The following is a 10874-nucleotide window of genomic DNA, read 5'->3' on the forward strand; positions in this document are numbered from 1 at the left end:
CCTTGTTGCTGAACGGCTACGACCAGTTGCCAGAATTGCAACGTCCGTTGGCGAATGCTCCTCGGTCTTCTCCGAAAGGATTGAGAAAGAACAAAATGAGGTGTGGCTTCTATAAGGTGCTTCTTTTTCGCTCGGGCTTGCTCCGAAATGTTCCGGAAAGATCCAGGGGCGGATTTAAGGAAGGAACAGAAAGAATGACCCCCCCCCCCCCCTCCCCCCCCCCCCCCCCCCAAAGGCTTTCCAAGGTCAACTTTTATTGAATAAAATCATTCATATACACCAGCCAAAAGTTTAGATTTTGGTGACATAGCAAATATTGGATCAACATTATAGATATGGGCAAAATTTCGACCGTAACATCATATCTCAGCAGACTCCCCCCCTCCTTCGCCAGCCAAAAGCCTACTGCCTTTCCCTGGCCTGACCGATAAATCTGCCCCTGGAAAGATCGGTACCTGCTTGTAGCAATATCAGATGCGTATTGCAATGGTGCACTTTACCTTGGGAAATTTCGAGGCGTAGCTTTCTTGCCGCGAAAGACTCGATTAACGAACCTGGCGTGGCCAATGGCGCACGATGACACAGATGGCCGGTTTAGCGAGGGTGGCAGCCGTGGCGCCATCGCAAACGACTACGTTGTCCGCTTGCTGCGCCCCTTGTGCACAAATATGGCGAAGTGGGCGACGTGTCGTCACTTTTCTAACGAACGAATGTCTAGTCGGAACTGCGTCTCGTATCTCACCCGGTGCGCATGTCCTCGTGCTCTGCGGTCTGTTGTTTGCATCTCCATGATGTTAAAATCGCCCCAATTCGCACATTTTAGGCTGCAGACGCTGTTGGAGGAGACCTTCAGGAAAGACGCCAATTCAAAGGTGAGCCGTTGTCCCCGACCCTTCCAGCCCCGGGTCATTCGAATGTAACGCGGTCGCGGCGCTGCGTGGTTCCGTCTTCTCAAAGTTCAGGAGTGTTGGCAACTGCCAGGTTTACCATACGGTGTCTGAAGGTTCCTTCTCAAATGGACAGTTTGACGAAGGTCGCAAATCCCCGGATCCGTGGCCCTAAGGGACTTCCGTTATCGTTCCGAGCGAAGGGACGTGAATGTGTAATGGCAACCGTGCATTCATGCTTTCTCGCTTGCCTTGCAGACACTTGTCTTGGTGAAGACGAAGCGGAAAGTGAGGAACACGCAGAAGTGGGTGGACCACAAAGAGTGAGTGAGCCCTGCCTTTATTGCTTTTGGTCAAAGTGAAGTCTGAGACCTGTTGGTGGAAGACTGACCATCGGTGGAAATTTCGAACGATGAGAGTATTGCACTGCGTAGTGCAAAAGGCAGAAACCGATTTAAGTCAAGTTTTGAAGGTCTGTGTTGTGCAGAAGTTTCGTCATTACTGCATTATTTTTCTTCCATCTCAGAATAGTATTATTGTTTAAGACACTATTTACGGTGTGATCTGCATTTTTGGTGAAAAAGATTACTGCAGCTCCTTGATGCAAAGGGTGTGCCACATTGTACTGATGTACGTATCTGTGTAGTAGAAGGAATGTTTACTTTTGGTCGCAGCAGAAAAAGAAAGTCCAACCTTCAGATTTCGAGCGAGTCGAGCCTATCAATGAAAATATTTTAGTCTTATATTTATATGCTATTATTCGAGGGATACCTGGGTGGATGAACTTGACAACTTGGACAGCACACTAAAAAGGGAAAAAGAAAAAGTAAAAAAAAAAACACGGTGTGCAGGGATTTTTTTCTTTCTTCTTTCAGTTACCCTGCCGGTGCATTGATTGCCGGTCGGGGAAAGGCCAAGACTTCCGAACGGGATTCTGTTATGAAAGGTGAGTTTTGCGCCAACGGGATTCGTCTTTGAATAAGAGGCAATCTTTTGTTTCGCAAGAACTTACAATTAGAATTCCGAGATATTCATAATCCGGGAGCTGCCTGGCCCTGCTGAGTTCTGTTGTGCATCCTGACACCATTTTGGCACCGTTTCAGACTTTAGGTCGGGGAAGCTGAAGCTGCTCGTCGCAACCGCCGCGACGCTGAAGGACGTGGGTGAGTGGCCTGCCCGTCTTTATGAGCAACTTCATGTGTCCTCTCTATGCCCACCAACAACGGGGGGGACGTAATATTTTCCAAAGCGGCAAACAAGGGTGCCGCATCTTTCCGGCCACAGCCATATAAAAGTACAGATCGGAGAAGAGTGCTTTTTGTTGAGGCAGCTAGTCGTCAATTACGTAACTTTCGCCGTGAGGTTTTTATGATCACCTGCAGCAGACACCGCGAGCCACTGAAACCATTCCAGTGACGTGCGAGTTTCGCACGACCCTTGAGAGCAGCAGGCATGGAACACTGTGACACGATATGTTCGTGGCACTGGACTGGCTGAGATTGCTCGCGGCATCTGCAGCAGTTCGTCGTAGGGTGTAGCAGAGGGGCTTTCTTGTGGTTGTATCTTACGTGGGCCAAGAGAAGCGGGCCCATCTGACGAGGTTTATGTGACGAGGCCTATCTGATGAGACTTATCTAATAGGGCCCATCTGACAAGGTTTATGTGACGAGGCCTATCTGGTGAAACTTATCTGACGAGGCCTGTCCGGCAGGTCGGGAGGAGGTGAAGTACCTGGTGGTGTACGACTTCCCCGCGGCTCCCGGGGACTTTGCCCGCCTGCTGCGCCAGCACGCGTCCCAGCTCAAGGTGAAGGAGGTGCACGCCCTGTTCACCAACTTCCTGGGGCACCATGCCCAGGGGGTCATTGACCTGCTGCGGAGCTCCCAGCTGGAGCCCAGCGACAAGCTGGTCTCCCTCGCCCAGTGGGCCAAGGCGGCCGCGGAGGGCACCGGTGAGGGACGCCTTGCCTCATTCCTGGCTTTGGGGAGCCTTTTGAGCGGCATTCGCGCGGGAAAGAAATTTGCGGAGGGAGGCGCGCAACGTCGGTAGCGAACGCAACTCCGTCCTCGTTTCCGTCGCTCACATAGATTGAGTGCCGAGGGGGGGAGTCGGCATTAGCAGTTGAATTTTGTGATAGCCAGGGCGGAGATTAGATTGTGATGTGAGTCGTGCCGGTTTTGCTGTGACAGTTTAAACCTAACCCTGCAAAAATGTTTCCCAAGATGCTTCTAATTTACCATTTATCGCTAATTTCGTTCTTTCTATATTTATTTACTCTCAAGGCCAAAGCACTACGGAGTGGGTGGGTAAAAAGTTATGACAACATAAGCAAAAAAAAAAAGGCGGGGTTATAATACAGTTGAACCTCGATCTAACGAAGTCATTAGGACCCTCTAATTATTTCGTTCAATCGGGAACTTTGTAATATCGAGGAAGGGATAGCTTGCGCATGGGCTGCGCGGGGAATCCGTATTTGTTTGTTAAATCGGAAAATTCGTAAAATCGAGTTTTGTTAAATCGAGGTTCAACTGTATGTGTTTATAAGTGGCATATTCGAACAGGCAGGTGTCTGCGGTGGAGGCCGAGAGGTGGTTCCAGTCGCTGCTTGTGGTGGGAATGAAGGAACAAAAACGCAAATTGTTTCGACTGTTGGGCACGCCAACCTTGAAACGATGGTCGTTGCGGGAAAAGACGTGTGAAGGCGGCTACAAAAATAAGTCTCTGAGAAACGGGTTAAAATCTCAGGTCTTGTGAAAAAGACAAAGTCTGAAGATTATACAGCGTAAAGCGAGATTGGGCAAGTGTAAATTCAATTTCATTGCTGCGACGCTAGCAGTGCGAAAGAAGTTATAAAAAAATTAAATCCACAAAACGATTGTGGATGGCCTCTATGTTAAGAATGAATGAGTTTAAATGAGGATCCTGAATGGATTAGGCATATTTAAGTCTTGGTCTTACCAGTTTCATAAAGCAGAAGTTCCAAACTAGAGGGTGCTAAAGAAACGTTTTGCCGTAAGCAGCCAAGAGTATGATTTGCGTTACTTGTTACATAGTCATAATTTGAGTTTGCCAAGAAAAGTTATCAGTTCTGTGAACGCCGAGATATTTGTATGAACTAAGTTGGGCTAAGGGGCCGTTGTTAAGTGAGTAAACTGTTCGCGTAGCTTCGGAGGCGTGACATGAAATTTTCATGAATTTGCATGTAGTAGTGTTGAATTTCATGAGCCAAGTATCACACCGAGAAGAAATGTCATCTAGGTCAGATTGAAGGTCTACTTGATCAGAAGGACTCATAGTGTTCCCATAAATGACACACTCATCTGCAGACAACTTTATTGATGAGGAAATGCTAATAGGTAAGTCGTTAGTCTAGTTGAGGAACAATAGGGGTCCTAGCACTGATCCCTGTGGGTCACCAGACATTACAGGGCACTGAGGAGTTAAATTCATTAGCAGTTACGAATTGCATGGGGTTAGACAGGAAGGATTCAATCCATTTTAAAACGCTAGGGTCCAGATTAAGTTTACTTACTTAGTTTGTACAAAAGCAATTTATGGCAGAGAGTATCAAAAGCTTTGGGGAAGTCAATGAAAATGCAGTGAACAGTTGATGAACTATCTATAGCAGAGAATAAATCATTAGTAAAGAATTGAAGCTCAGTCTTTCATGAGTAATTTTTCCTGAAGCTGTGTTAATGAACACTAAAAAAAAAGTATTTCATCCGAGAAACTTTTTGGTATTACTGTAGATCACATATTCCAGGAGTTTGCATGTTATGCTGGTTAGAGAAATGAGTTCTGGTTAGAGAAATGAGTACTGGTTAGAGAAATGAGACTATAATTATTGGGACAATGTGTGCTACCAGACGTGTGCAGGGGAACCACCTTCCCCATTCTCCAGTCGTCTGGAAGCAGAGATGATTCTGATGACTGCAAAAAAGATCTGACAATCTGACAGTATTATCAACAAATAAACTTGAGCTTTGTCTTTTTTTAGAAATGGGGGATTAATATCGTCATAACCTGGACACGAGGAAAGTTTTTAATAAGTTTACATATTCCATACCAGTCAAAAACTGAGGATCCATTGAAAAAAAATCATAGGCAAAAATATTACGAAACACAGGCGATGCAACGTCAACAAAAAACAGTGAAAGGGCAGAATTCAAAACAGTACAGCATTATAACAAATATGTATTTGTTTTATAACTAAATTAAAAGATCATCAAGCAAGAAGGATTTATAGCAGGCTAAACACAAACAAATAGGAATGTTAAACTTTTCTATACCTTTGACTTTGTTGGTTAGTTAATTACCATAAAATACCGGGCAAGCACCCACTTAAAATATAGAGCTAATCGCGAAAAAATCGGGGATGGGTGCTTGTCCAGGCCTCAATTTTACATTAAAATCTACCATGCATATTTTCTCACATCTTGCAATTTTGGGAATGGGCACTTAGTGTGGAATGGTCGGATGCGCAGTATCCTACGGTAAGTCCTATAGTAAGCAAACTCAGAAATCAAAAGAAAAAGCAACTAAAGCTTTATCACTGACTAAGCAAATCAAACTGCTTTTGTTCCAAGTATTGCAAGTATTGCAGTAAAAAGTTGTTAATTAAACTGTACTTTCAACGGTCAAATGTGCAGTAATTCTTCCGCATTGTTTTCAGTGACTGGACGGATTGGTCAATTAATCTACCACGTTTAAAATACATTGAATATTAAATAATAGCTTTTTTCTAGCTACAAAAATTTAAATAAAATAATTACTTTCTTTAGTCAAGATCTTTTTTACTTTGGCGGTTACCACTGTTCACACCATAGCAGAGGGATCTTGCAGTCTACTCCTCACACCCGAGCCATTAACGAGAAAACATTGTTGAAAGCAAACTGATCCGCCGCCGAACTGCATTGTGTCGGACTCTAAACAAACCTTTAGCGTGCAGCCCTGACGGCGATTTGTGTCGACAGGCCCTCCTCTGCCGACGAACAAACTGGGCGGTCCCAAGGGCGAAGGGGCGGGTCCGGACGACGAGGGTGCGGATGACGACGCGGAAGACAGCGACAGCAGCGAAGAGGAAGAGGATCGCCACCACCACCACCACAGCAGCGGCAGTCACCGAGACCGGGACCGGGACCGCGAGAGGAGGCGCTCCTACTCCCGGAGCAGGTCGCGCAGCCGCTCTTCGGACGAAGACTACGGCCGGTCGTCCAAGCGTAGCCGCCGTAGCGGCGGCGGCAGTGGCGGCGGGGGCGGGGGGCGGCAGCAGCCGGTGGGGACCCCCCGTCGACGACGACCGGGACAGAGACCGCGGGCACCGCAGGGAGCGAGGCGGCGGTGGATATGGCGGTCGCGGTGGGGGCGGCGGCTTCAGGGGAGGTCGTGGCGGATACCGGGACGGCGGCCGAGACGGAGGCCGCGACGACGACGGCGGCGGCTACAGGGGCCGCAGCTTTGGCGACAGGGGCGGGCGCGGCTTCGGGAGGGGCGGGGCGTGGCTTCGGGGACCGAGGAGGGCGCGGGGGATTCGGGGACCGGGGCGGGAGGGGCTTCGGGGACAGAGGGGGCCGCGGTGGTTTCGACAGGGGCGGGCGCGGTGGGGGGTTCGGGGACCGGGGAGGACGGGGCGGCGGGTTCAGGGACCGGGACGGCGGATACGGGGACCGCGGGAGGGGGGCGGGGTGGCGGCGGCGGCTACGGCGGAGATCGGGACCGGGATCGAGACCGTTCGTCGTCTTACGGAGACAGGAGCAATGGAGGGGGCGGCGGTGGACGGTACGAGGACGGGGGCGGTTCCCGCTACCAGGGAGGGAGGGGCGGAGGAAGGGGAGGCGGGGAAGGTGGGCGGAGTCACGACGGGGGCGGTTACGGGGGTCGACCCCAATACAACGACCACCAGCAGGGCAACAATTATGAGCAGGGGGGTGGCCGGGAGGGCTACTCTAGGGGGCCACAGCAGAGCTACGGGCAGGGCCAAGGGGGTGGCGGGGGAGGCGGGGGAGGCGGTGGAGGCCGGGGCGGATACAGCTGGCAACAACAACAGCAGCAGCAGCAGGGCGGGCAGGCGCAACCGCCGCCGCAGTCGGCGCAGCCGGCTCAAGCCTCCAACACCGGCTACTACACGAGCTACCCGCAGACTGCGTCCAAACCCCAACCCGCCGCCGGAGGCTACCCCAAGCAGTACGGCGCTGCAGCAGGCCAGACGCAAGGCGGGGCGGCCTACAGCAGCTACACGCAGAATGCGTACGCGGGTGGCGCTCAGCAAGAACAGCCGAAAACGGCTGCGTACACAAGCTACCCTCAGCAGTACCAGGGAGCCGCACCCGGTGCCGGTCAGCAAGGCTACCAGTCTGGCGGCGCGGCGGCGAACGCGGGTTCGCAGGGCTTCGGAGCTGCGGCTAACGTGGGTTCCCAGGCCTTTGGGTCCGCGGCGAATCAGGGCTACAGCACCTCGTATCCGACCACCGCCTACCAGACGGCGGGGGCGACGGGGGCTCAGAAGCCGGCCGCAGCCAATCCACAGGCCGCCCCCGCCTACGCCACGGCACAGGGCCAGTACAACAGTTACGGCGGGCAGTTCGCGGGTGCGGGCGGGGCGACGTCACAGTACTACCGATCGGGCAACCAGTAAGTGCCGGCACGGCCGATCGATTCGCCTCACCCAAAGCGACGGATGTTTCCTTTTCCTTGGTTATTTCGAAGAGCGACGACGAACGACTCGAGATACGGAAAGTGCAACCTTGGTTCCTGTCGTTTGTCCCCCGTTTTTTTTTACTCGCGCGCGTCGGCCAGCTTTTTTTCGTCTGTTTTCTGGCTGTTGTCTTGTGCATCCCCCGGAATCATATTTTGAACGTGAAGTTGGGAGCTAATGCGCCTGGCCTCTGCCAACTCTCTTCGGGGATTCTTCCCCCGATGAGCTCCCGCCTCTCTGTCGGCGGCTCGACTCTGCGGTTTCATTAGTTTCCTTCTTTTGTCCTCTTTTCTCGCGTCTTCATAAACTTTTTTTTTCCTTCTATTTTTCCACACCTTTTTGGATTTGGGAGTTCTCGTTTTATTTTTGGTTCATTCGCACAAGTTAATCTTAGCTCTCCTCTCGTGTACATAAAAAAAAAAAAAAACCCACAGAGAATGCCATTTTGGAGGGGGTGCCGTTGATGACCATTTCTCATTACGTTGGGGTCCCACAAGACGGATAGATGGGGATTTCTTTCATTTTCTTCGCCGAGATTGATTGTTTAAAGAGGAGCGTCCAGATTAGCCATCACTCGTTTTTTTCTGCCGACGATTGTTGTAGTAAGAAATGCCTAAAACGGAAAAAAAAGAAAGAGAATCATGCGTGTAACCATTCCACATGTCTTCACAAGCGCGAGTCTTGTTGCAGCGACACAGATTTGTATGCAAACAATCATTATGGTTCAGCTGTGAATAAAGACACTGCTCATCTGGATTTAGTGGTGCTTCTTGCGCAATTAAGGGGCATTGAAGTGGGTTCTAGATTATCTTTTTATGGCTGTACCTCAATCTGTGCCCTAAGCATCCTACCAGATCCAAAACTGCGATTGTGCACATTCCTTTCCCCCATTAAAATTTTGGCCCGTTGCGACGTGTCCCGTGCTCCGAGATGTATCTCGCAGAAGGGGTGTGTTGTGATTGGGGGAAGAAGAGCCATGCACGATAGTAATCGGATTTTCTGGAATTCTTGGGGCACGTGGACTGAGTTAACTCCATAAAAGGACGATCTCATCCACAACTTAAGTGTCTCTTCAAGTGGCTAAGTGCAAAACGGCATATGTAGATACGAAGCCATTGGAGACGGAGGATTTGGGATTCTGTATTTTGTTGTAGCGATGGCTGGGACATTGAGGAAGTTGCTGACTTTTTATGTAAATAGTTTGTGGGTGGTTTAAATATGCAGCATTTATAGGGCCAGCTCTTTTGTGACTGGGACATGGCCTTGACGGTGATGTAGCTCTTCAAGTGACGTCATCTGCGTTTTTGAAGTAGTTCCACCTTGATATTGCATGATGTTGCTGTCACGAAATTTAGTAGATTGTTTTTGTTCAAGTCTTACCCCTGGGTTCCGTTTCTCCTTTCTCCATGATGGACCAGTCATCAAGCGAGGTGAGCCCGACTTGTCCTATGCTCTATTTCACCTTATGTACTGCAGGAAAGGCTATAAGCGTGAGCTGCTTGCTCTAGGGCACGTCTCGGCGGCACAAGCTCTCCTGCACAGAGTGCAGCTGCCAATGCTATGAGCTTGCACTTCTAGCCTTCGCTGCCGTACAACGTAAGGTGAAACAGTGTACAGGCTTTTAATCCTTTGGCAACCTCCGCAGTACAGACACCCCTCACTGGGCTGGACCTTGCTCTTCTTCGATTTGGGTTTTTCCAGCTTTTGGCCTCGTGGATAAGTTGATGTACGAACACTTACAGGGGTCGGGCAGTTTCCGAGGGATACTCGAAGTTCGGGTCACCCGTATACGCCGCTTCGCAGCGACAGTCTCATGCAGCTTATGACAGGAAAAAGCTAATCTGATTAACGTAGCAGCTTGGGCGAGTTGGTTGCACATGATACCACACACCACAGCGCACTATAGCAAATAACACTCACACCTTACACACGAAAAATAAAGCAAAATTCAAACAACCCGCGCTGACTGACAACTCTTTTTATATAACTTTGTCTTCTTCAACCTCTAGCACCACCGAATTTCCCAATTCACGCGCACCGATCTCCTAGATGCCTAAAAATGTTTTCTCTTTTTCTGTCAGGTGTAAAGATGGTGTACTTATACAGTTGTTATAGTTCCTGGCGATATGTTCTGCTTCGATAATTTCTCGAGTTAATTGGTTTCTGTTCCTGCCTAAAATTGTACAGGATGGCAAGTGAACGTCGCACCCACAATCCCGGCAGTGTATGCCTAGATGCCCTGAGTTGGCTCTGGAGCTGTTGTTGTTGTGTTCCCGGAGCCTATCGTTAAGGCATCGTCCGGTCTGACCAATGTACACTTTCCCGCACGAAAGGGGAAATGAGTACACCACTTCATCGGCACACTCAACGAACCTGTTCTGATGGTTTTTGGTGCAGCATACTGTTCGGTGGAAATCAGGTGAGGTGACTTGTTTACACAAGTTGCCAAGCTTATTGGGAGCAGTAAAGACGACAGTGATGTTGAACTTGTTTGCAATTTTCTTGATTCCATGGGAGAACCTGTGGAAGTATGGAAGCACGACAGGTCTCGTAGATCTTTCTCTGGCTCTTGGTGTGATATATGATGTCGTATTTTTTGTTTTCAAGATGCTCTCAGCAATCGATGTTAATAATGACGTGGGATATCCGGCGGATGTTAATCTGGAGATTTGGGCATCGAAGCTTATTGAAATAGAATGCTCGCAAGATTTTTGAAGAGAGTTACTTAGACATAATTTGACGATTCCTCTTTTTACTAGCTTAGAATGTGCCGAATTGTACGGAAGAATTGGTTTTTTATTTCTTGGCTCATACTTCCAGCATATATGAGTGTGTTGTAAATTGAGCCTGAGATCGAGGAATCGGATTGATCTTTCTTCCGGAAGCTCGTAAGTAATTTCCAGTGGTTTTAGGCAGTTTTTAAAAGTAGATAGAACACCGGCAATAGTGGTTGGAACATTACTGTTCTCGGCGTCAAGAATGATCAAATAATCATCGACGTACCGAAATACTCTAGCAACTCTGGTGGAGTCTAGCCAATTGTTCAAGAGTCTGTCTTGATGGGCGAGATAGAGATCACTTAGCACTGGGGCAATGCACGACCCAATGCAAACACCTTTCTTCTGTAGATACGTTTTTTCTTTCCAGGTAATAAAGGTGGAGTGTAGATAAACCGAGAGTAGATGTAGAAAATTGTCTTCGGAGATACCCGCAGAAGTTTGGAACGCTATGCCACCAAAGGAGTCAATACTCTCTTCTACACATCGCAAAAGACCGTCCTGGGGCAGTTCGTA

At 49.3% G+C, this 10874-nt stretch overlaps 1 protein-coding gene across 1 annotated transcript in view; it reads left to right on the top strand.

Moving 5' to 3' along the window:
* Positions 1-8337, top strand: part of LOC8026784 (DEAD-box ATP-dependent RNA helicase 40) — a 37080-nt gene extending 28743 nt beyond the window's left edge. The window contains 9 exon segments of the mRNA XM_029977586.4: positions 824-872; positions 1146-1210; positions 1763-1833; positions 1991-2050; positions 2599-2838; positions 5861-6120; positions 6122-6385; positions 6387-6557; positions 6559-8337. Coding sequence (XP_029833446.3) covers positions 824-872; positions 1146-1210; positions 1763-1833; positions 1991-2050; positions 2599-2838; positions 5861-6120; positions 6122-6385; positions 6387-6557; positions 6559-7521 — 2143 coding nt within the window. The 3' untranslated portion in view covers positions 7522-8337.
* The last annotated feature ends 2537 nt before the right edge of the window (positions 8338-10874 follow it).

The sequence above is a fragment of the Ixodes scapularis genome, unplaced genomic scaffold (genome assembly GCF_016920785.2).
Source record: "Ixodes scapularis isolate PalLabHiFi unplaced genomic scaffold, ASM1692078v2 PGA_scaffold6__148_contigs__length_123643588, whole genome shotgun sequence".
Lineage (NCBI taxonomy): Eukaryota > Metazoa > Arthropoda > Arachnida > Ixodida > Ixodidae > Ixodes > Ixodes scapularis.